Source organism: Aedes albopictus, chromosome 2 (genome assembly GCF_035046485.1).
Source record: "Aedes albopictus strain Foshan chromosome 2, AalbF5, whole genome shotgun sequence".
NCBI lineage: Eukaryota > Metazoa > Arthropoda > Insecta > Diptera > Culicidae > Aedes > Aedes albopictus.
In genome coordinates, this window is record NC_085137.1 from 354,851,566 (window position 1) to 354,877,426 (window position 25,861).

The 25,861-nt window shown below is 39.0% G+C and overlaps 1 protein-coding gene across 1 annotated transcript; it reads left to right on the plus strand.

The window, feature by feature from the left end:
• Nucleotides 1-70: 70 nt before the first annotated feature.
• LOC109416326 (uncharacterized protein CG5098) lies at nucleotides 71-21,048 on the plus strand. The gene is made up of 9 exons (XM_062852766.1): nucleotides 71-768; nucleotides 8,062-8,236; nucleotides 8,292-8,429; nucleotides 8,496-8,842; nucleotides 9,241-9,688; nucleotides 9,755-9,845; nucleotides 12,073-13,070; nucleotides 18,725-19,663; nucleotides 19,836-21,048. Exons 2-9 carry the CDS (start codon nucleotides 8,171-8,173, stop codon nucleotides 20,244-20,246), a joined length of 3,438 nt encoding a protein of 1,145 aa, XP_062708750.1. The 5' UTR covers nucleotides 71-768; nucleotides 8,062-8,170; the 3' UTR covers nucleotides 20,247-21,048.
• The last annotated feature ends 4,813 nt before the right edge of the window (nucleotides 21,049-25,861 follow it).

The window sequence follows — 25,861 nt, forward strand, 5'->3', positions numbered from 1 at the left end:
AACGAACCCCCTATGAAAAAAAATAGTGCATCGATCTTCTTTACCGATATCGACAGCTGTCAAACCGCGTTTCAATTTACAGGTGTATCGTAAAATTTTGCATTCTCGTCGTTTCGCGATCGACCGCGTCCGAAAAAAAAGTTTTTCTCGTAAATTGAAGTCTTGCTGTGCTAAAAACTTTAATTTTTCTTATGTTTAATCAAGTGCGAGTGAATTCTTGTCGAGAACAGGCAGCGTGCAAGCTGTTTTTCATGAAAACTCATTGATAACAATTTGCTCTCCGCAGAAGGTAAAGTTGCACATTTTTGACATCTCGCATCGCCAGGATAATCGGTGTGCTGTCAGAGTGTTCGTGTGTTTGTGCGACGGATTTTTCGATTCAGCGGACGTGCGTGCGAGTGTGTGTGTGTTTCGTTGTTGCGGCCCGACCGAAAAAGGGAACGCCATATTGAACAAAAGAAGAGACGAGAGAATAGTTTGTCCGTCGTTCAGCAGCCGTGGTCGCCCGTCAAAAAGGCCCAGTGTGAAGCGAAACTGGAAAGCATTTTTCACAATCGGCACCAGAAACGAAACGAGTGATTCTACGTGGACAGTTTCGTCACGGAAGGCTGGATATTTCCGCCGCTTGGGGCTCGTTCCAGCTCTCGGATGTGAAGAAGAAAAGGGAGGCTGGGGATTAGCAAGCAGCCGTGTCCGACTCCCGAGAAGAGTGTGTGTTTTCGTACATTCTCTGTGCCCCTCGGATACCAGTAAAATCCTACAATCACTGTAAGAAGAAGGATAATGTGAATGGGAAAGGTTTGACACCATGAATGAAGGATCGATTTTTTGGGCTATGATTCAAGAGATTTTGGGAGTTTCAAGGTAGCTAAAATTGGGTAAAATTTTCAGCCGGCCGCGGATGTGCGATTTCTCATGAAATGTGCGTTTATTTGTGCCTTGGACACTGAAAAAAGTTGGTCGTGATTGAACCGAAGGAGTATTTTTTTTTAAATTTGGTGTTCCACGGGATGTGTCATTCTTTGGGTTTCAATTTTGTTTAGAATTATTGAATACGCAAATGAAAATTGTGAATTTATTACTGTTTTATAACTGCAGCGACGTGCCGGTAAGTGAACTATTTCTATTATGCTTGATAAACTGATGTATTTCAATTTTATTCTTTGTGATGATCCAAATGTATCTAAATTGATAAAACAATGAAATATGTTTTTAGCCACGCTATAATTTTGATCACACTACAAACTGCTATTAAGTTAAGAAATCATAATTAATACTAATTTTGAAAATAAACTATTAAACTATTAAAACTATTAAACTAGTCAAATTATAATCCTGATGTGAGCCATTTCGAAATTCATTAAAATGAATAGGAGTTGCTCCTGAAGTTTCAACCAGGAGTACCCTGTGGAAATTCATTCAGGATTTGTCTCTATGGATTCCTGCCGAAGTTCACTCTGGAGATTCCTCCAACATATGTCTCTGGGGATAATTCCTCTCGGAGTGCTTTCTGGGAACTCCTCCAGGAGTTTCCTCTGGCAATTTGCAAGTAATTTCTACAGGAGTTTCCTTCTTGAATATTCTTTCAGGAGTTTTCCCTTGAAATTTTTATGGAAGTTCCTGTTTGTTTTTTTTCCTGGAGTTACCTTTGGTAATTCTTTCAAAAGCATAGGAATTCCTCCTAAAAATGCCTCCAGAGATCTTGAGAATTGCTCCACAAAGTTCTTTTAAAGATTTCAAAGGAAGTTTCTTCTGGGAATCTTCCCAGGTATTACTTCTGGGTATTCCTCCAAGAGTTATCCTGGGTATTCTTTAAGAAGTTGCTTCTCTAGATTTTTATATTAAAGTTCCTTCAGAAATTCATTCAGATGATCGCTTTGGAAATTCTTCTAAGAGCTCTACTTGGGGATTCATCCTGGAGTTCCTTCTTGGGTTTCAATGAAAGTGCCTCTAGGAGTTTCTTCTGGGAATTACCTCTAGTGAAGCACCTTTTGGAGATTTCAAAGGAAGTGCCTTCAGGAAACTTTTCCAGAAATTCCCTTAGGAGATTTCTGCAGGAGTTTCCTCTGTCCTACAGGAGTTTCCTTTGGAAAAATAGTCAAGAGATCCCTTTGAGAATTTCTGCGGGAGATTTCAATGATAGTATCTTCAGGGAATTTCTCCTGGAGTGCCCATTGGGGATTCCTCCAGGAAAAACCTCTGAGGATTCGTTCAGACGTATTCTTTCAGGCGTTTCTTATAGGTTTTTTTTTTCAGAAATTCCTGCTAGGGATTCCTCCAGGATTTTTTTTGTGGGGATGATTCGTATCGGAGTTCCCTTTAGGAAATTAACTAGTATTTCTCTCGGGGTATTCCTCCAGGAGTTTCTTCTGGGAGCTCATATAGGAATATCTCCTCAAGGTTTCAATGATAGTTTCTGCAGGGAATTTTGCCAGGAGTTCCCTTTAGAGAATCATCCAGGCGATCCTTGAGGAGATCCATTTGGAAATTTATGCGGGGAATTTCTCCAGGACTCCCTTTGGGGAGTCCTCGAGGAGTAATTTTCCAGAAGTTTTTTCTGATGATTTCAATGGAAGTTCTTTTAGAAATTTATCAAGGAGATCACTCTAAGGATTCTTCTAGGAATTTCATCTGGGTATTTATCCTGGAGTTCATTCTGGGGGTTTCAATGAAAGAGCTTTAAGGGACATTCTCTAGGAGTTGCTCCTGGGTACTCATTAAGAAGTTCCCTCTAGAGATCTTTTGAGGATTGTTCCAGGAATTTCATCTTTAGATTTAAATGGAAATTCCCTTAAGTAATTTTCCCAGGTGATATCTCCAGAATTTCCTTCCAGGGATTCTTCCAAAGTTTCTTTATCCTTTAAGGATTTTTCTTGAAATTACATCGGGAGATTCATTCTCATTCTGCCCTCATCAAGATTTCCAAGAAATTGCTCCTGGAAATTCTTCCAGAAGTTCCATTTCGGATTTTCAATGAACGTGTCTTTAGGTAATTTCTCTTTCAACTGGAGTTCCCTTTGGAAATACCTCCAAGAAATTCCTTAGGGAATTCCTCCAGGAGTTTACTCTGAAGAGTTCAGTGGAAATTTCTGCAAAGATTTGCCCCAGGAGTTCCATTTGGGAATTCCACTAGGCAGGTCCGTGCACAGAAAAGGCCAAAAGGGAGGGATTTTTCCTAGTTTTTGCAAAGGACGGAGGGGCGCCTAGTGTATAATTCGAGCAGGGAATGAGAACTTATTGAAAACAAATTGAGTATTTTAGATATCACGTATTTTGATAACAAAATGAGTTTTCATTATGTATGACTTAAGTGTTAACATAACAAAAACTGATAACAAAAAAATGTACTGGACTATCTAATTGAAAACTAAATAAGTTCTCATTGATAACAAATTGATATCTCATTTTGTTATCATTTTTTTTCGACTTGATATCATACACAGTTCTCAGGGAGTTATCAATTCCATAGGGTAATAACTAAAATTTAATAACAAATTTAGTATTCATTTTGATATTTTGCTAAAAAAAATGCCGCCATCAACGGCGACTATTATCGATCTCATCTTACTAAATTTCCACTGTTAGATAAAAACTTGTTGAAACGATTCAGAAATGTGAAATAAGGTTATAATAGTTTTTAAAAGACTTTCAGCGTTTCTACCGCTAAGAATCGTTTCATGTACATTAGGCCGTACCTTATTTTGCAAAAAAAGAAATATTATAAGTTCGTGAGTTTTAGCTAAGAAATGATCGTGTCAAAATTTGAAGTCCATATCTCAAGGCTAAGTGCTCCCTTAAGGAGCCTAAAGTTGTCAAAAATGGTATGGGACCAAAAAAATATGATTTTTTTTCGACTTTAAATTACGCCATTCTACTCAAACCGGTGATTTTAGGACCCTAAAGGGCCGAAAATGTGCTTAGAAGTGCGATATCTCTACTCGTTTTTAAGTAATTGAACAAAATAGGGTAGTTTTCCTTCGGGATCTAAAAAAATGGTCGAAAATGCTGATTTTTCGGTTGTTTTTTTGTCAATAACTCAGAGTAGAGATATCGCAAATCTAAGCACATTTTCGGCCCTTTAGGGTCCTAAAAACACCGGTTTTAGTAGAATAGCGTATTTTTTCGTCGAAAAAAATTTCATGGTTTTTTGTTCCCATACCATTTTTGACAACTTCAGGCCCCTTGAGGGACCACTTAGCCTTGAGATATGGACTTCAAGTTTTGACACGATCATTTCTTAGCTAAAACGATCATTTTCCACTAACGAACTTATAACATTTCTAATTTTTGCAAAATAAGGGACGGCCTAATGTACATTTGATCAATCATTTATGCCAAAGTGTGAGAAACTTTGGAGCACTGTGAAACTCGTCGTTATTTTCATACAAAAGTACGAAGGGTGCAGTTCTAAAATATTGAACTGGAAATAATCACTCTGTAGTTCAAATTTGGAGGTTCAAATTTCAAGGTGGAGCCTCGTGGCCGTGCGGTTATCGTCACCAAGCGTATAAACGTACCATACCATGGGGTAAGGGTTCGATTCCCGCTCCGAGTGATGAAACTTTTCGCAAGAAATGTTTCTTCCTCGTATTCACTGGTGCTTGTAATGTGTGTCGTGTCCGTTGTCTAGTGTTAAGTTTCGTTCAGTCCGTACAGCCTCTGCTACTGATGTAATACTTATTAGATAATAAATTATTTAGATTTTACCTAAGTATCATGATAGATATAAACTTGACAATATTCAATACCAAACGCGAACACACGAAGAATGTAAAAAATAGGATATAATGACTCATTTATAACAGTAGGAAACTACGACACATGAATGCTTATACAATGTTAGCTTCAAATATATCTTTTAAATATTGTTTCCATTGTTATGATTTTTTTTAAATGTTCAAATGTTTCAAACTAAACGACCATTATTTTGAAAAAATAAATAAATTGGTTTTGAAGTTACTGAAAATTCCCTGGAATCTGTGTCCGTTAGCAAAGCTGCCAAGGAGGGGCTTCATGGGGACAAGTCTGTGCCAGTACTATCGTAATTTCGTATAAAAGTTTAAAATGTGGAATTTAATTGAATTTCATCTATGACTTATGTTTTAATTACAACAAGTTATCACTTTAAAATTTTAATTTATTTCATGTGCGCAGAATTGAAAACTTTGAAAAAGGGTGCGCAGAAATAGGAACCAAATTTAGAATGTCTTTAATTTTACATAAAAAAAATCAATGTTTTGTATAAACATCATACTTTTCACTTATTAACAAGGCTTGTAACTATGCACTGTCAAAAATTCAGACACATCGGTGCGAATAGCAATTTATTACAGCTCAATGAAATTAAAAAGGTCTTAGGTGCGCAGAATAGAGGCCCTCCACGGTAAAATTAAAACTAAAAACATGTTAAACCTATTTTGGATTTTTGAAATCAAATCTTATTATCATTGAGTTTTTGATATGATAACAAAATGATATCTCAATTTGATATTCAATTTTAAAAAATCGAAACGAAAACTCGTTTTGATTTCGTTTTGTTATCAATAACAAAATAAGTTATCATTTTGTTATAGTTCTGTTCTCATTCCCTGCTCGGGAAATCATCCGGGAGGGGTTAAACCTCTAAAACCCCTCACTTGTGCACGGGCCGGCCTCTACGACAAACATCTGAGGGTTCTTCCAGGATTATTATCACCGACGAACCGACGTGACAGTGGTGATCCAAAACTGTCTCCCCCTAATTTAACGGTCGACCAGCGAAGTGAGCGATCGCTTCTGTCAAGTCAGCACAGACGCGAACCGTTTCCTATATGAACACACGGGGGGTTGGTGTCGAGCTATCAAATCATCGCGAGCCGTTATAGAGGTGGTGATAGTGTTCGGCTATTTTTCATCATGGCGTCGCGGACAACAAATTTGAATTTATTTGTTCTAGCTGTCACGTCGGTTCGTCGGTGTTATTATTTCTGGAGCTTCTTATAGGGTTTTAAGTGGAAGTCTCTATAAAGAATTGTTTCCAGGAGTTCTATTTGGGGATCAGGAGCCTTCCGGGCTCCGGAGTTCCCTCTGGAGATTCCTAGAAGATTTCGCTCTTGTGATTTCTCCAGGAGTTTATTCGGAGTATTCTAGGCCCTCTAGAAGATTTCAATTGATGTTTCTGTAGGTAATTCCTCCAAAGAATACCGGTAAGGATTCCTTCAGTAGTATTTTTTCAAGATTTTCCCCTAAAGATATAAATTGATGTTCCCATAGTATTTTGTTTTCAAAAGTTCTCTCTGGGGAAACCTCCAGGAGTTACATTTGAAGATCCCTCCAAGATTTGTTTCTAAGGATTTCTCCTGTATTATCCTCTGTGGATTGGATTCCTCCAAGAGTTCCTACTAGGAATTCCTGAAAGAATAATCCTGTCTGAACGATACGGATACTGAGAAGTATCACCAAAAGGAATCACCGAAAAAAAAATCTTGGAAAAATTTTTCCGGAGTTCCCTCTGGAGATTCCTAGAAGATTTCGCTCTTGTGATTTCTCCAGGAGTTTATTCGGAGTATTCTAGGCCCTCTAGGAGTTCTTTTTGAAGATTTCAATTGATGTTTCTGTAGGTAATTTCTCCAAAGAATACCGGTAAGGATTCCTTCAGTAGTATTTTTTTCAAGATTTTCCCCTAAAGATATAAATTGATGTTCCCATAGTATTTTGTTTTCATAAGTTCTCTCTGGGGAAACCTCCAGGAGTTACATTTGAAGATCCCTCCAAGATTTGTTTTAAAGGATTTCTCCTGTATTATCCTCTGTGGATTGGATTCCTCCAAGAGTTCCTACTAGGAATTCCTAAAATAATAATCCTGTCTGAACGATACGGATACTGAGAAGTATCACCAAAAGAAATCACCGAAAAAAAAATCTTGGAAAAATTCTTTGCAGAATTTCCAGAGAGAACTGCTGGAGGAATTTCTGAAGCAATCTCCTGAAATAATCGTCTATGAAAACTCCTGTAGGAATCCCCAGAAGGAATTCCTGGAAAACCCCTGAAGGCACTTCTTTTAAAATCCCCGAAAGGAACTGGTGTAAGCGTCCCAAAAGAGGGCTTCTGGAAGAATTGACAGAGAAAACTCCTGGGGGTAGCTTCAGAGGGAACTCCGGTAGGGATCCTCAAAGACAAATCTGGGAGGAAACTCCAAGGAGAATACTTGAAATAAAACTTTTTGAGAACTTCCATTGAAATGTCTAAGGCCACACTCATTGAAATTTTCAGAGAACTCCAAGAAAGGGCAGGGATCTTTTGAATTGAATTAATTTCCTGAAGAACCTCCCTTCTAAAATCTCGGAAGGAACTCCCGAAAAAATACCCAGTAATAACTTTTAGAGCAATCCCCAGAGATAATTTTTTGAGCAAATCTCTGAAGATGCTTCCATTGAAATCTCCACAAGAATTTTCTGGAGTGATCCTCAAGAGATCTCCAGAACGAACTGCTTGAGGAATCCCCAAGAAGGAATTTTTAGAGAATTCTTTAGAAGAAACTCTTGAAGGAATTCAAAGAAAGAGCTCTTAGAAAAACTTAGAAGGAAATCGGGCAGAAATTTCCAGAGAAAATCCTAGGAGAATTCCTAGAACTCTTGGAAGAATCTCCAGAGGGGATTCCGGATGGAATCCTCAGAATCATAATTTCTAGAGGAATCTCCAGCATCTTTGTAAGTCCTCAAGTTTTGGAGATATCAAGGTGAGTTAGGATAATTCAATACTGTTGCAATACTGTTTGTGAGTGTATACTTATGATGGGTAGTGTATATTCACGAAAATAAACGTCGCTTCCAGATAAAGCTTCATGTAGGTAATTTTGAAAACGTAATATTGCGGAATAGCACGCAAGTACACTTCAGCAGGATACGTTATTCTGAAAGTCATATGTAGGTTTACCAGAAGTAAAAAAATCACTGCTTGTATGACAACATTTCACAGTACCTTCTCCCAAGTTTTCGCTGATCGATTCTTCGTAACATGGTGTCAAATTTCTCAAACAATGCTCACAAAAAAATTACATTATTTTTCTATAATAATCACCAGGTTTATAAACGCAATCATTTATCAAAAGGTGCAAGGCAAACGTAACCCACAATCGCTCGAATGGAAAACCTTACTTTGTGAAAAGTAACCCACAAATCAAATCAACAACATGTCTGGTCACAATCCCCCACATGGACGTCTAGGTCAACCGAATTCCACTTGGAATCCGTTGCAGGTAACGTTATGGAACAGTTGTTAAAGGAAATTATCACTGACAGTCTCGATTGCAGGTGCCGTACATCCCACGGCAACCGCAGTTGGCCCACATGTCCAGTGAGCGATCCATGGCAAGATCTCCGGTGACGTGGCACACACCGCCGACTCATCAGGATCAGCTATACAACTTCATGACTGCTAACCACAAGAACGTGAGTTACAATTTTCTCTGGTTCTTTGTTCGGCAGAATCTTTATCGTAGCTTTTTTTTCCTACAGAATCTAGAAATCAATCCAATGCTGCCAGCATTTGGGCGTAGCTCCGGCATGCCGCTTGGATCTGTGGATTTGTCTCTGTCGTCGGCCGCCAGAAGTACGCCATCTCCGAAGGGGGCCAATCCGCAACAACCGGGCCCACCTCAACAGCATCTGCCCTCGAACATTCCACCCGGTCTGGGCGGTCCTCCGATGCCGGACCAGAACGATCACTTTCATCCCAAGATGATTCCTGGACATGGTCAACAGCCTCCGCAGCAACAACAGCACCATCATTCACATCATCACCATCAACAGCAGCAGCAACAGCAACAACAACAACAACAGCATCCGCCACATCACATGAACCCGTAAGTTTTGCTGAAACTTTCATTTTGGACTTCTCAGTCGTTATTTTTTATGCCAGTGCATGCCTGCCGTGTGCAGCATAGTTGTCCCATGTTAGTATGAATTGCCATAGAACAACTATGCTGCACACGGCAGATCTGTAGCATTCGTCAATCCACGTCATGTTATTCCGGGAAATGTAATACTACGAGTAAACAACACCCTCGCTCTCAGAAAATATGTCGTTAGGTACTTCTAATTCCATTGATTTTATCGGTTGCTGTAGTTTTCCGGGAATAGTTATTACAGGAAATGAGTTTCTTATGACGTAGAGCATTTCAAAAAAAAAAAAGAAAAAAAAATCGACAGCGAAATATATTACTGCTAAGATAACTCAAATCAAATTTCACTTCTTCAACAGGAACCTCAATCGTTCGCCATCGGCCACGCAGATCGGTGGCGTAATACAATCAACAGCGACTCTAAAGGATCGTCAATCAAATCAGCATCCGAGTGTTTCCGGTGGCGGTGGCGCAGGTGCGGTGGGCGTTGGTGGAAGTGGTAATGCTGTTTCCTGTAATTTTCTGGGAAATAGCGGAACTAGTGGTATGGGCCTAGGCACCGGCAGCGCCGGTGGAAACGGATATTACAATATGATGAGTAGCAGTAGTAGCGGTAGCAGTGGTAGTAGCATTGACGGCAGCAATAGTATTAACAGGCCACTGGGTGGGCATAGCGGTGGAACAGCGCCGAACCCAGCAACAAACATGGGAGCACCCAGCGAATTTGCAGCGATGATCCCTGGTGGATTGCATATCAAGGATGCCAAACAGATTAACAATGAAGCTGGGAAGAACGGGAGGGATAACGTAAGTTCTGACGTTTTCTGACATAATATATCCTTGAAATTCATACATTGTTTCCCATTTTTTCAGATGTCATCCAACAACGAATCAACCGATTTAATGAAAGATATTCTCTTGCATGCTATGCAAGCCAGCGCAGCCTCGGTGTCGCCAAAAAGGAGTAAGTTTCATTTTTGACGTTGGATGGCATTAGATTTAGGTTTCACTCACCAAAAACTCAGCCAATACACGATGAATTTCTATAATTTTATCATCCATGGATCAACAATTTATCCATGCGTCGATACAAATAAAGAACATTTTTGATTATACTAAAACTGTTGAAAAATTGGTAATTATAAACGCTTGTCTTTGACAGCCTGGAATGTAATTTTATTGTAATCGAAATTCTATAACAGCACATGTTTAAGTATCTCTATTTGCAGTCCTATGTGAATAGGAAATCCAGCAAAGATGATACTTTTATGCGAATAGGGACATTCCTAGACTTCCTAAACAAATTACGAGAATAGGTTCAAGATGGCATGTGTAAACGATTTTTAGGTTGAAATGTCTGGCTTTGCTCTTGACAAAAACTACGAAGATGTTGTATGGTTTTCATGGAAGATTATTTGATTTGATAGGGTAAAAATTTACTTCGTCGCATGCTCTAATATTCGTCTCCTCAGATTGAAAATAACAGATCATTTCGATATTCTTACTTACCTCTGCCGATGCCTCATTAAATGGAAGCAAAAAGATGTAGACTATCGATAAACACGCTCCTTAGCACTGGAAATCGAATAATTACGCAAAATTTGACGTATCAATTTCACTCCGCTTGCGACTTCACATTTTTTTCTCGTTTTGTATTAGACAAAACACCCCACAAAAGCTCTGTAGCTCTTCAAAGTTGGATTCTATACTGCTGCAGAATGCAGTAAAAGTTGTTCAATTTTTCAAATAAATCAGTTTTCCCCATCATCGGTAAAATGTAAACACAAGCGGTTGTGCTACTTTTCCCCGAATGCCGGTTTCCCGAATGTCGTTTCCCCCGAACGCCGATTTCCCGAATGTCGTTTCCCCGAATGGCCCTTTTCCCCGAATGACCCTTTTCCCCGAATCACTCCCTTCTTTATTTTATAGACGTTTCTTCCATGTTCTATTGCTCCTCAGATCTGCTGAAACACTGCTGAATGAAGAAGGGTAATATGACTCCTTCTTTCCATGGCTGCTCGTTCTTTTTAGAACCAAATTGACTCTAACGACTTGTCAAATTATGATCGATTAACTTTTTGAACAACTTAGTCCCCAGGATCACGAACATGTTGTGGCAAGTGATCATTTCGAACAAGGATGTAATGTATAGTCTTTTCGGGGAAACGGGTCATTCGGGGAACTGACTTTCGGGGAAACGGGTCATTCGGGGAACTGGCATTCGGGAAAACGACATTCGGGGAACCGACATTTGGGGAAAAGTAGCACAATCAGTAGCACAAGCTTTCATCGTCTAGGGAGGGTGCAAAGCAAACAAAAGTGTGCGTGGATTTTCTGTATATGAAACATCGTATTTTACAATCACAGAGAATGATTTCCGCGTTGCACAGTGTTGGCGTATAATAATCTGGTTGGCAAAAATATTAATTAAAATGTTTTGGTCGTTATTTTCAAGCTACATCCACCTTATTTAAAAAGCTTTCCGTTCAATCACCCTTTGAAAACATAATTTGATTTGCGTTGTGAATAATTAGATCGACTTTTCGAATAAGCACCTACGGTCAAATCATAATTTTTGACCATCCTATGTACCATAGTGTCACGTAGAAAGTGTGCCCGGAACTAAATTCAGGTTTCGCCCGAAATAGACTTGGGCAAGACGGAAACAGAATTCGAGGGACAACTATTTAATCTTATTATTTAAAGGAAATTATAGCTCTTTCACAATATATTTTAACGTGGTATGAAAGCTAAGTTAAAAATTAGCAAATGATATCAAATTGGCAATGAGGCATTAGGCGAGGTGCAAGAATAAACTCGATCATCATTGGTCGGTGCTAAGGAAGACGAAAATTAGATAAGAACCCTACGTGAAAATGCAAAGGTTGAAATAAATGTTTTCTTATTTAGAAGATGGTCTCTTAATTTTTCTTTGGCTGTGTGATATTTTTGCAAATGCATGGCTCATATAGCCAAACTGAGGGTGCCTGGAATCAATTCTCGGTCATTCCAGCCAGTTTCTTTAAAACTGTCTTGAATTCCTTCGGCACAGAATTTCTTCGTGCCTGTTAAACAGTATACAGACAGATGGTAAATTGGCAAAGAAAGCTTTCCAGTTGATAACTAAAGAAATGCTTGTAGAGCTCTAAGCTGTAAAGCCTCAGGTCCTAATTATAAATCACTATTCACAGATTCGCCACTGCGGACACCTGTTCCTCCTAACCACAGCCCGACCCGAAGTCGGAGTCCGCCAACGCCCGCGCTGTTACATTCAATGGACCAACAGGCGGCAACTGCCTGTGTAAATACATCGTTTCCAATGAATCCTACAAATGTGCCATCGACACTAGAAGCCACCACCGGTAATAACCCCGGTAGTAAAACCAACAATTCATCTACCACCGCTTCACCGGTGGTACCGACCAGTGTTGCCCCACCGGCGTCCAATACGGATCGAACATCTCCCACCGAGCAAAGCATCACTTCGAACGAAGATTCAACCGATTCTAACTCGAGCAAGTCGCGGAGACGGCGCAAGCCCGATCGCACCAGCAAAATGGGCAGCGAGGAGCTGGACAGGATGCACGAGTTTCTCGGCGGGGGAGACGTCAGCGCAGACAAATGTGATCGAATCGAAGGAATTGATCCGATGAGGCCTAACATTGCGGTGCGGAATGATATTGCTACTCTCGCTTTGGAGGGAATCAGCAGTCTCAGTCAAGGCCTGGCCAGTGATAGTAGTCATAGTCCACACATTACGGATCTTTCGGACAGTACCCGAGTAAATCTGCAAAATCTGACCGAAAGCAGTTCGGCCAACGGAGAAGGGCGAAAGTCTCCGTCGGTGTGCTCCGGTATCGCCAATGTTCTGTCAGCCGCCGCTGCAGCGGTCGTCATGGAATCCACCCGCAAAGACAGCGAGTCTAATTCGGACGATTGCGAAACCATCGACAAAATAGCGGCAATGATCTCCAGCACCGAGAACGATGGCGTTGTCAGTGCACCTCCACCACGAAGCACCACCACTCCTCAGCAATTGCCAGTGGAACCGGCTGTTCCTGCAGGTCAGAAACGGTCCAGTTCCCGAAGGAGTAACGGTCCCGTGAAGGCAGCCGAGGAACCACTTTCACTTCCCGGTGATGATAAAACCGAGTTGGGAAGAAACGATACGGACAAAAGTTTCGAAGAGGTAAGTTGATTGTTCATAGCTTGCATAGTTATTATCTAGCTAGCATTAACAGACAAGTATCAATTGAAGAAAGGACGACATACAAACTGTACGACCTATTACAAATCCTTGAAAGCATAACGAAGCAAGAAGTTTAGAAATCTTTGATATTCACAAAATTTACTTCACTACCTTACACTGCAAATTTTGTTTACTGGTATTCAGCAAACTTTGCTGAATTTTTTGGGCTGATTGCGTTCAGCAATACGAATTTACTTAGTATTGCGCAGTTCCCACCCAACTGGACCCCTTTAGCAGTTAGTATAAGTGCGGGATCGTGAATAAAACTGCGATTTTGCATCGAATCGTTTCGGTGTCTTCTGCGCACTTATTCAGCACTTTGTAATGCATAAATGCGCAGAAGACACCGACACGATTCGATGCAAAATCGCAGTTTTATTCACGATCCCGCAGTTATACTAACTGCGAAAGGGGTCCAGTGGTGTGGGAAATGCGCAATATCAGCAATAATTTTTCAAGTGGCTGAACCATACAGCAATTTTGACAGTTGATCAGCAACGTTGTGCTGAAATTCAGCAAAAATGATGCTGAAATCCAGCAATTTATTTTGCTGATTTTTTTTGTGCAGGAAGAATTTCAAAAAAAAAATGGTGAGTACCATTTAGCGGAATGGGAATTCCCTCTCCAGATTATTACCTACAGGATAAAGACAACTATCCTACCTAAACTAAATGCTCAAGCACACCCGTAAATACCTAAACGCTAAACATAAAGAATGAGAATGCTGTATATTTAGCTAGGGGTATTAAAGGCATAATGGACACCCTAAGCAAATGAGTATGTTAGGCATGTATAACAGACAAAAACTTGACATATTATCAGTTGGCTTACAATTTTAACTTGTTTTCTACGCATTTCAATCATTTACAGCTAGTAGAATGTCATTATTGTGAAGAAATAATGAATTGAAAACCGTGTGTTTTTTGGGGCTGGCAGGAAAGGTACGGGGCGAAATGGACACCCATCGGGGCATAATGGACACCCCTGCATATTTTATGCTGTATCTGCTGTATCAATACCACATATTTAATACTCCACCTTAGACGAGTTTACATAACTCGGATTGAATTTTTTCAAACTCTCTAAAACGCCTAACAGTATGCAACGCGCGTACATCCATTCAAAATTGCCAGTGTTCATTTCGCCCCGAATAGACTACAACATAAAAATTGCTATTTTCACTGTGTTCTGATCAAAAATATAATACTTCTCTCATTGCTAAATCTACGTATACATGTAGATAAGCTAACAATACACTTGTTTGTATGGTGGACACACTCAATCACTCGTAATGCCTTATTTGCTGCTGCTTCGAAATTATAAGAAATCCACCATATGAAGAACATGCTTCAATTTCAAGGATATTTTGGTTATTCTGAAGGAATATAAATGATACTTTTGAAAAATAGAACAATGACTTGTTCCTTTACACTTATGCATTGAAAGTTTTTCATAAAAGTCAACGGTTTCGGCAAAAACAGGGGTGTCCATTTCGCCCCGGGTGTCCATTATGCCCCTAATCCCCCTATATCGTAAATTTTACCTGTAATGTGGGTAGATAACCTTAGAATGATGCGTTAGATTTACCAAATTAGGTTTTCATTTTGCAATTGTCATGTCTTCAATAGCCAGGACAAATTGTAGAAATATTCCAAGTTCAGGAGTTGTTGGTTTTTATTTATTTTTCATGTTAAAATTTCTCCTGCTAATTATTAATTTATTTCAGGGCGGCTCAGGTAAGTTGGCTGTATAACATCGTAAAAAATATATCTATTGTGAGCGTATCACTGATATATAATATCCAAATGGAGTTGTTACCATTTTCCATTTCAGATTTTCGACCAAACACTCCAGCAGCAAGCATGGTGGCGAATCACCTCAGATGAATGTTGTAGACACCTGATTCGACCCAGCCTAAACATGTTTTGTGTGCCTTAACGTTCGGGGTCTCCAGATAGCCTAGTGGTTAAGGCTATGGATCACCAATGCGGAGATGGCGGGTTCGATTCCCGTACCGGTCGGGAAAATTTTCTCGACTCCCTGGGCAAAGAGTATCATTGTACTTTGGCACAAATTTCCCAAATGGAGGAGAACATGCCTCTGGAGCCGACCTACTGATACCTGATCATTGTACTTGCCACACAATGTACAAATTCATGCAATGGCAGGCAAAGAAAGCCCTTCAATTAATAACTGTGGAAGGGCTCAAAGAACACTTTGTTGAAGAGAGGCAGGCCAAGTTCCAAATGCGAACGTCGACCCATGAAGAAGAAGAAGAACTTTTCCCTTCCACTAACAACCCTTCCCATGAGGGTCTATGAGAGGTCGTTCATCTTTTTTAAGAAGATGTTGCGCTAACCTTCCTTTTTCTGATTGCCAGGTGATAGATTAGTTCGATTATTAGGTACTATGAAGTTAATGCGGCACAGTTCGCTTGATTGCATAACTCGTAGGCGTTATCTGATAGATTGACACTGTGCTGGTGAAGTTGGAAGGAAGAGAAACGGCTCTTCAATCGTTTCTGGTTCTAGCGATGGCTATGAACATATGAACACACAATTAGTTAGAGCAAACTATAGAGAAAGTGGATAGAGGGATACAAAGTAGGAGGAAAAGGACGGGCCAGGAATTGAACCCAAGACCTTCTTCATACGAATCAGAAGCGGTAGCCACTAGGTCAAACCCCACCCCCGCCCCGCCCCTAGGATGGATCTATGCCAATTGGCATAAATCCTTTTGACATAAATTTATTTGGCGTAAACAAAAAAGTGCCAATTAACATAGATCGGTTTGACATAAATTCATTTGGCATAAACAAAAAAGTGCATGTTGGTTATTCCGATTGATTCATTGTTAAGTCTATGGTTCAACTCTCGTCTAGTACTTGCCGTTCTACGCATAATTGTCTCATGTGTACATAGGGCTTTCCATTCAACAAGGGACAGTTATGCGTAAAACGGCTATAGTTCAGTGTGACAGGAAAAAATGCGAAAAGTTCAAGGCGCTGTTACTGACTTCACCGCTGTCCTATAGGACAGATCGGTGAAGTACTAGATTTGAAGTAATGAGCTGAATTTTCGTATGGTGAAAAGGTCTATTCTCCGTTTCTGCAATGAAATGGTAAAAAAGCGTGGGTATTATATTATTCCTTGCCTAATTTGACGCCGTTTAAGCAAAACTTTGGGCAACAGTGTTGTTGTTTTTTCCATTTCTTGCAACATCAACAACATAGTTATCCTAAGTTTTGCTCAAACAGCATCAAATTAGGCAAGGAATAATAATACCCAGACTTTTTGCACCATTTCATTGCAGAAACGGAGAATTGACCTACCCTCCCCCTGGATATTCGATCTTGACGCGATGGGAGGGCTTAACCCATTAGCACTTTAGCGCCAGTTCCTTCACCACCGCTTGGACTTTGAAGCTTTCAGTACACGCTTTGCCAATATGTGCAAATATTTGGCTATTTGACGTATCAGACGTTAGCAGACGTTTGCCGTTTGGCTATTATTTGTCAATGGTCAGTACACGTATGACAAACAATTGACAAATTCACATTTGCACATGTTTGCCACTCGAGTACTGATCGGAGTTGCAAACATGACCAAATATTTGCTATATTACCTTACTTGAAAAACGCTCAATTTGAAATATTAGCAAATATTCGCCGTGACAAAGTTGGGCAAATATTTGCACAACAATGTTATTGCAAATTTATTTGGTCAGTACACGCATGACAAAAAAATTTGTCAAATTTTGCCAAATATTTGCACATTTGGCAAAGCGTGTACTGAAGGCTTGAGAGCTAGATATATCTAGTTTACGAGTTGAGCGCAAGTGAAGGAATCGCCGTAAGTGCTAATGGGAACCAAAGGAGTATCCGTTGTGCATTTATCACAAGTCAAAAACAAATTATAATTCAGCTTGCATAGACCTAATCTTTGCATTCTTTGAATTTTCTTAAATTTAACAATAATTGTTAAATTTAACGTAACGCAAGAGTGGGTAGGGGAAGTCTCTGCGTTACACTCATCATTCATTACTTGAATTCGTTAGTACACAGGACAGGGGACGCTAGGATAAGTTGACTTACAGCCTTACAGATTAGATTCATTACAATTAGAAAATTATGGACTGATTAGGTAAAGATAAAACTGTTGGTTTTAGGAGTTTGTATTCGTATTTCTTATTTTTATAGGTTTTGTAGGAAGGAATAGATAAAAGTTGACAAATAACCATTATCATTTTTATTTTTGACAAAAATCAGTTAACTGAACTTTTTTGTTTTTATATCTTAGACGGTATTATTTCACTGACCAAAAACATACATACATACATAGTTACATATTTCTTTAGGACTTAGGACGGGTGACAATGTAACGGGTTACGGTGGATATAATATTACTTTGGACTGAGATTATCACAGATATGCAGAAGATGACTAGCGAAATTAGGAACACAATTTGATACATTATAGACTATATTTTGACATAAAGGGTTTGACTAATTTCTTTACAACATCGAATGGAAGCTCAAAAAGTGTTATCTAACACTAATATGACAGTTATTTGGGGATGATGCTGGTGCTGTCAATGACTAACATCGGTTATTGACACTATTGGTAATCAGCTTGAAATAATTTTCAGAATGTATTAGAAAATAACTGAGGATTTTATCTGATTATTGTTTGGGGAAGCTGTCAGAAAAACTAGTTGCCCATATTGGCTAAAAACGCTAGCTCTGGTAGCTGTCTTCGAATAATTTTCAGAAATATCAAATCTTTAAAAATTTGCTACGACACATTTTTTTTTTGCTCTTTGTATATTTCTTATGAATAGTACTCTGAAGGCGTTAACATAGACAGCCTTTTTTCTCTCTGAATGTTGTTCATGCAGTGACCTCGAAGATTTTCGATTACTGAAATATTGTTCAATTATCAAATCATCTTTGGAGCTTCCATTCGATCAAAACACTAGTGCGATGGGAAAAGTTAAAAACAGTATTTTAAAAAACTACTACGACCCAATGCTAATTACTACACACTTTGCTCAAGTTGACGACATCGTCTAGTCCATCGTGAGTATTGGTTCTAGTAGGGGGAAAGTTGGGAAAGGGTCCAGGCTTTGCTATTAGCTGTCCTGCAGCTCCACCTGGTCACTCTTCAAAAAAAAAAAAAAAAAAAAAAAAAAGAAACGGAGAATTGACCTTCTCACCCTACAAAAAATCAGCTCATTACTACAAATCTAGTACTACACCGAACGTGCCCCATTGTGCGCATTCTACGAATGGAGTGAAGTGACGCAGCTCTGGACTCGTATATCGAGTTGAGAAATCTTGACTCGATTGAAGTGACTCACCGTGCATATCAAATGGAGAGTCATCTTATTTGAGTCGATTTTTCTCACCACGATAACGTCGAGCAAAACATGAAATTGATAACTTCAAATGTATGAAAAAGAGATTTCAAATGAAAAAATAAATTCGCATTTTTTCCTGCCGCACCCTGTATCATATACAAATATGTGCGACTTGTCCAATGCTTGCTAAATTTAGAGCTATCGTAAATCGTAACTTTCACGTCTTGTTATCCACAGGTGGAAAATAAACTGGAAGAAATGTTTGCTGGTATCGATGAGAGTCTTCCAGCATGTTCCGGAAAATCGTCGCCCTCTAGCGGGAAGAAATCGCCATCACCGAAACAATCGACTGAATCTACCGACATTCTCATTGAATTGTCCGGCAAAAGTGAAGAATCGGCCCCACCTTCAACGTCTAGTGGTCCGTCTGCCGATGCCAGCGAGGCTTCACCCGTGGCCAGCACGAGTGGAACGCAGAAGAAGATTCTCACCCCGGCTGCCAAACGAGCAAATGTAGGAAAATCGGCCGGGGCTGGTCCGCCAAATAAGCGGAAAAAGGTCCTAAAGAAGAAAAATGTTCAGAGCAAAGGTGCCAGCTTTGCAGCAGCCGAAGAAAGGGCTGCTAGTTTAGGTGGAAAGGGCGGTGGCAAGAAGCCACTGCCGAAGGGCAATGGGAAGAAAGGAAACGGTTCTGGGTCTGCTACGGCTGGAAAAAACAACAAGGCGAAACCTAGTGACGGAGGAGCTATGGTAGACCCCAACGGAAAATCCAAAGGTCCGTACGTTCAGATCAAATCGGACGGCAGCCACGTGGTGATTAACACTCCCATCAACGAAGACGACTCGGACAAACCTCAGAACAAAACAAAAAAGTTTACCAACAGTATGAACAATTCGGAAAAGAGCAAAATCCGCGGGCTGCATGTAAGTACATTGAGCACAAAGTATGACGCCGATACGACGGACACCAGTTGGATGTGCGTTTTCTGTAAAATGGGACCGCACAAACAAAGGTTAGGGGACCTGTTTGGGCCCTACATTATCAGTACCAAATCCAGTGAGTTCGAACAGAGTCAAACCGATGAACAGTACTTTAATGTGAAACGGACGCGAGAAAGTTTACAATCGAAGCTCATCAAAAAGGAGGAACCACCACCGGTCGCTGGAGCTAGTGCGGTAAGTACTAATTCACTGATTCCTGATATTCATGAAGAAAGAAGCTTGTTTGATTTTGTGTGTGGGCTTAGAGTTTTTTTTTTAAACTTCATGTTACCCTCGGTGATATATTTTGTATAAGAAAGTAATGATTATACACTAACTGAATCCTTTCCACCAATCGCAACCAAAGTCCAAAAAACGAAAAAATGCATCAGAAGCTGCTGTTGCTGTCGGCGTACCAAGTACGAGTGCAGCATCCCAGCCGGGTCCGTCCGACCAGCCCCAGTTCCCGGACGACATTTTCTACGGTATGATCAAAGCCGGAGACGACTCGTACGAGGTGTGGATGCACGAGGACTGTTTGGTGTGGGCACCCGGAGTGCACATCATTGGGACGCGCGTTGTCGGCCTGGAGGCGGCCATTTGGAACTGCTGCCGACATCAGTGCAGGATATGCTCGCAGCACGGAGCGACAGTGGGCTGTCTGCAGCGGGGATGCAGTGAGGAGGCGCATGTCGTGTGCGCGAGGCGAAACGACTGGGAATTGAGCGACGAGTTCAAGTCGCACTGCGAAAAGCACTCTAATGGTGGGCCCTCTTGAGTACTGGGGAAATAGAAAGTACACTAGGTTTTGTTTTCTTTTTGTTTGTTTATATTTTGTTCAGTTTTGTAAACTTTTTTTTTTGCAAACTAAATCACTTCTATTTAAGAAGTGTGAATAAAAAGATCTGTTTTCAATGTAAAAAGGGCCAACTTATGGGAGGAGGCATGTTTCCTAATCGACGGTAACTAGAGTAGTTCATGAATGATATTAAAGATGGCTTTTAAATCTACCTGCCGTGTGAGAAAGAACAGTTACATTTCAAATTAAACTGTACATTTTAGTCGTGTAAATATAGTCAGTTAGAATTACTATTATTTTTTAAATTTAGCTTTAAAGGTGCGAAGCGTGGATGCTTGGAAGAGAAGGGACGTGAACGATGTTGTAATTCTCATGACGGTATCTCTGTGGAATAACTGTAAACAGCTATTAATTTATTGAACGAAAATGTTAGTGATGCGATATTACTGCATTAACATTGCACATAACTTTGGCTAGGCTAGAAGGTTTTCTTTTTTGAAGAAATACAAAATTTAAAGAAAAAAAAAACAAACTGAAGCAACAATGAACATTACATTTGACAATGAAAGCAAATAGAAAACACACGAATGGTAGTAATTCGTTGGATGCATGTGATTTAACAAAAAAAATGGATTAAATTTCAATCAAGGACAGCACACGTGTACTATATAATATTAAACTGTGTCTCCTTGGCGACAAAAAATCTGGAAAATTCTCGTAAAGTTTTAGTGAGTCAATCTAAAATGCTGCAAAATAAACGAAAATGTATTAAAAATACTAATTAACACTTGCTTTCCGTGTTTCTTTTTACATTCGAAATTGTTCCTGATTCTAGAAATTATTTTCTCATTGTTTATCTCTGATATACTCCCATACATTTATGTGACATATTTTCGAAAGAACTTCCTTTAACGCCACATGATTAATGTCTAAATTGCCCTACCTGTGTCGGCGTAGACATTTCTCCTGCTTTCTTGCGTTCTTACACTATTTAGGTGTATGTTATAATCAGCGCTGAAAAATTCATTTCGTCATATCTAAATTCAATCACCTACAGCTCATTTTAGAAGCTGAACATGAGAATATGGTAAATGAAAAACTTGTGCGGCTAGACCAGTTCTGCAAGAAAGTCACGGAAAACCCGCAATTTTTCGAGTATTTAAAGTAAATGTCACAAACTATCTTTGAAAAATGCCAAATGATATTCACCATGAATATCATTTGGCATTTTTCAAAGGTAGTCCGTGACATTTACCTCAAATATTCGAAAAATAGTAATTTTTCCGTGACTTTCTTGCAGAACTGGTCTAGCCGCACAAGTTTTTCATATACCATATTCTCAGGTTCAGCTTCTAAAATGAGCTGTAGGTGGTTGAATTTAGATATGACAAAATGAAATTTTCAGCACTGGTTATAATACTGCTTCCACCATTCAATCATCGCACTTCTCAGCCGGGATGCCCCAATCTTATTTGATCGTATCGACCAGAACGACATAAGAATCGATTAATTAGGGTATATCGCCAATTTTATTGCACACCTTATAAGAACTCGCCAATTGTTGCGCACTCCATGCTTTTCTTATGAGGTTTTAAGTTGTATATCAATTGGCGATTTACCATATATGTATTTACACAACCCGTAATGCGTCGGTAAATGACTTTGTAATAGTGTGTTACGGCGTAAGATCTACCATATCAATCTTTGATGTTGATGCGTTCTACTTTTCGTCTTCAAGATACAGGAAAACTTCAGGATCAAAGCATTGATATTTGTATTTTTTCTGATATTGTTTTTTTTTTATTTTAAATATAATTCCGGTAGTTTGCATACATATTCTACTCTATGTTTTATATACTAATACTAGATTACAGGGGATACTCAAAATAACTGGGACAGGTAAATTTTCACCTTTCAAAAATGTTCAACTCGTTGTAACTTTTCGAAAAGGGCGTCAAATATTCTCACATTTTTACTGTAAGTTCATCAACTAGTTGTGTATCAGTGGTTGAAATTTGGAAAAGATTGGGCCATTCTACACGAAGTTATAAAGCTTCTAGAAAAAGGTATAATAATCCGATAGCCAACTTTGAGCTGTTATATCTCCGGATGCAGTGAACCGAATGCAATGAAATTTTGATTGTTTATGACTAATATAATGAACTTTGAAAAACAGTTGACTTAATTTGACATTTTTAATAAGAAAAAAAGTTATGGCGATTTCATTTATTCTATGTTTTTTTCAGTAAATGTACCTATCTATTTTTCTCATGCATGATGCATCCCATTACTTTTTCAATTTAATGCCGGCTATTTGGTTGCTTTCTTTCGAAACATAAATATACAGTGCTGAAAATTTCATTTCGTCATATCTAAATTCAATCACCTACAGCTCATTTTAGAAGCTGAACCTGAGAATATGGTATATGAAAAACTTGTGCGGTCAGACTAGTTCTTCAAGAAAGTCACGAAAAAACCCCTATTTTTCGAATATTTTAGGTAAATGTCACGGACTACCTTTGAAAAATGCCTAATGATATTCACCGTGGATTTAAAATATATTCAATTCAATTAGAGGGAATTTAAATGAACTATAATTACTATCTCTAATTTTGAAACGATGATGAAGTTTTTGCTGCAAAATGATCATGAAAATGTAAAATATTCAGGTTAATTTCAAACATGTATTTATAGGTTATATGCAAATCTACAATACCCGTCCCGTAACGTGGGTAGATCACCTTACAATGGTGCGTTGCGGTGTAAGATCTGCCACACCAAATTTAGATCTTGCTACATATTTCCCTGTCTAATACTTATGACACACATGTGATACAAGATTCACTGTACAATTGCGCTTGAAATGAGTGCCGTACTGAAAATTCTTTCAGTTCAAGTCAGAATTTTCTTGACACTGCGTACCGTTGTACAGGAATCACACTCGTATCACATGTCTGTCTGGGGTATGAAGCACATAATCAGCAGGCCTTTCAGGATCTAAGTTTGGCGCCGTCCACAAATTACGTAACGCTCTAGGGGGAGGGGAGTATGCCCGAGCGTTACGGTCCATACAAAAATTTTAGGATTTTCATACAGAAAAGCGTTACGGTGAGGGAACGGGGACTAAAAAAATGTTGATTTTAGCGTTACGTAATAAATGGATGCTACCAATGTGTTATATTTAAACTTTTACTGCTAATTAACATGTTATTTCAGGATTTAGGTAATTTCATGTATTAATAATTGCCAACCAATCATAATCAGAACTGGTGCGTCGTAGTTCGAGTTAGTGCGAAAGAGGAAAAGCGGGAATTCGGAGCATCTTTCGATGGACGACCGGAGAATCAGCGAGTGGTGTGAACGAGTGAACACTGAACATTTAACATGGTTTGGATGGCATTCTATAAACCATTTGGATGCTGAGACCGAAGGCAAACGCAGAAAGCCAGCCGAACAGGATTACCCGGTGAGTTCGTTCCTAATTGTTACCATTTATATTAAATTTTGAACACGACATATATGGGGATTTCGAAGGGGTAGCCTAAGGAAGCTAAATGTACTGGTTTCCGGGCAAATGTTCGTGGGGGTAGTCAGACTTTGTCACGAGATAACAACCATCATGTTGTTTTCCGAAGGTCACCAGTGCAGTGAATTTAGCTCACCCTGCTACAACAAACCATCCGGTAAATCATTCCGTTCCGGTATGACTCTGCAGCCATAGGTAATCCTTTCGCTGATGGTGGGTACATAATCATCATCATCATCATCATCATCATCACCAAATATAATCTGAACTTTTTTTGGTTTCGTAGAAACGGCTATCTCAGTCTTACTTTACTGACGATTGAGATAGCCGTTTCTACGCAATAACATCCCGTTCCAGTCGAAAAATCTCAAATCAATATAATCATAACATTTTAGTTTTTAGATAACAAAAAGGTAAGCATGTTCTATCATATAATAAACAATCACATCATATATTGGGAAAGGGAGGGACCAACAGGGCACCCGATTCAAACGGCTTGGACAGGAGTCTGGAACTGCCAATACCTTGTTGTTAACATTTCGTGGCTATATAGATGATAGAACAAATCATCATATGCAAATCTACAATACCATATTTCTTATTACTAACGCTTACTATTTCAGGTTGTAATCAGGTAAGTGGTCAAACTATTATTAATTATAGACCATTTCGTCAAGCTAAGAACCTTTATAAGGTTTATAAAATTTGTTGTTTCTCATTGTTACTTTAACATGTACCGTCAAGGCGCCATTCACTTGTTATCATTATTTCCATATTATGATTGAATGATATGACAATTTCCCTTCAATTTCACCAATACAACACTAATGTATTATTAACCTGTCGAAACGCTCATTAGAAACATTTAAAAGTATCATTTTGACACTAAAGTATGTTTACATGAAGCGGGTTTCTGCTCGTTCACTGCATTCATAGTGAAAAAACGAAAACTGCGCTAAGGTGATTTAAGCGATAAACTAAATGTAGTAACGTTTTTATTCCACCAAGAAGCAATTAAATTCACATATATGTGATATATCAGGTATGTATTTTGCATTACCGAAGTAAAGTTTAACAAGAAAGTATGATTACTCGTACTTTTCAATTGGGTTGTTTAATGAATAAAATATTGCTATTTTCTATAGCCTAATCGAAAGAGCTCATTTTTCTGAGTATTACGTGATTTTATTGGATTCCATATTTTGATGGTCAAATTAACAAAACAGTTTTAATTTTCGTGGATAGAATGACAGTTCAATCGATAAAATGACAGTTCGACCCGAATAAAAAAATTTCCCCATACAAACTTTAAATACACTTTAAAAATAGTTCCCGGACTCCAAAAATTATGAAATTTTGGATTTAGACTAATTTTTGGGCGGGGAATCCGATTATGAAATAATCCGGAAACCCCTAAAGAACCCAATTGAAACAAAAAAGCACGGTAAATGGGTACCCTAAAAATCAATGGTCTCCATTCACCGTGCCCCATATTGTCCCATATATCTAGAAAAAAAAAAACCGAAAATTTGAACATTCGTTTTTCTAATAAAATCTTGCAAGTTATTACTTGAAATGAATTTAAACGAAAAAAAAATCCCTTGGCTTGGTTGTTTTGATCATTTTTAAATAAAGTAGAATAAAATTTTTCATACACGGTGAATGGGTCCTTACTACCACGGTGAATGGTGCCTTACCACGGAATTAGGCGACCCTACTACCCTTTACTAATTGTACTATATCACCAAATTTTGTGAATTTTTTTCTACTTCTGTTGATATTACTTTAATTTTAACCTATAATGAAGGCAATTAAAAGTGGCACCAACAATGTTTACAAGACTGGTGTCAAATGACAGCCCTTATTTGCCCCGAATCCTCTTAGATCCACGGTGAATGGTGCCTTGACGGTAACTTGTGGATCCCTGTTCAGTGTCGGAGTTGGTTGTGTGTCATGTGTATCTATTGTTGTTTCTCAATAACAAAGTCATTGAAAATAAGGCAAGGAATGGGTGCGTATAATTGAATAAGATTTATATGTGGAGAAAACACCGAAGTTGTAAGTGTTT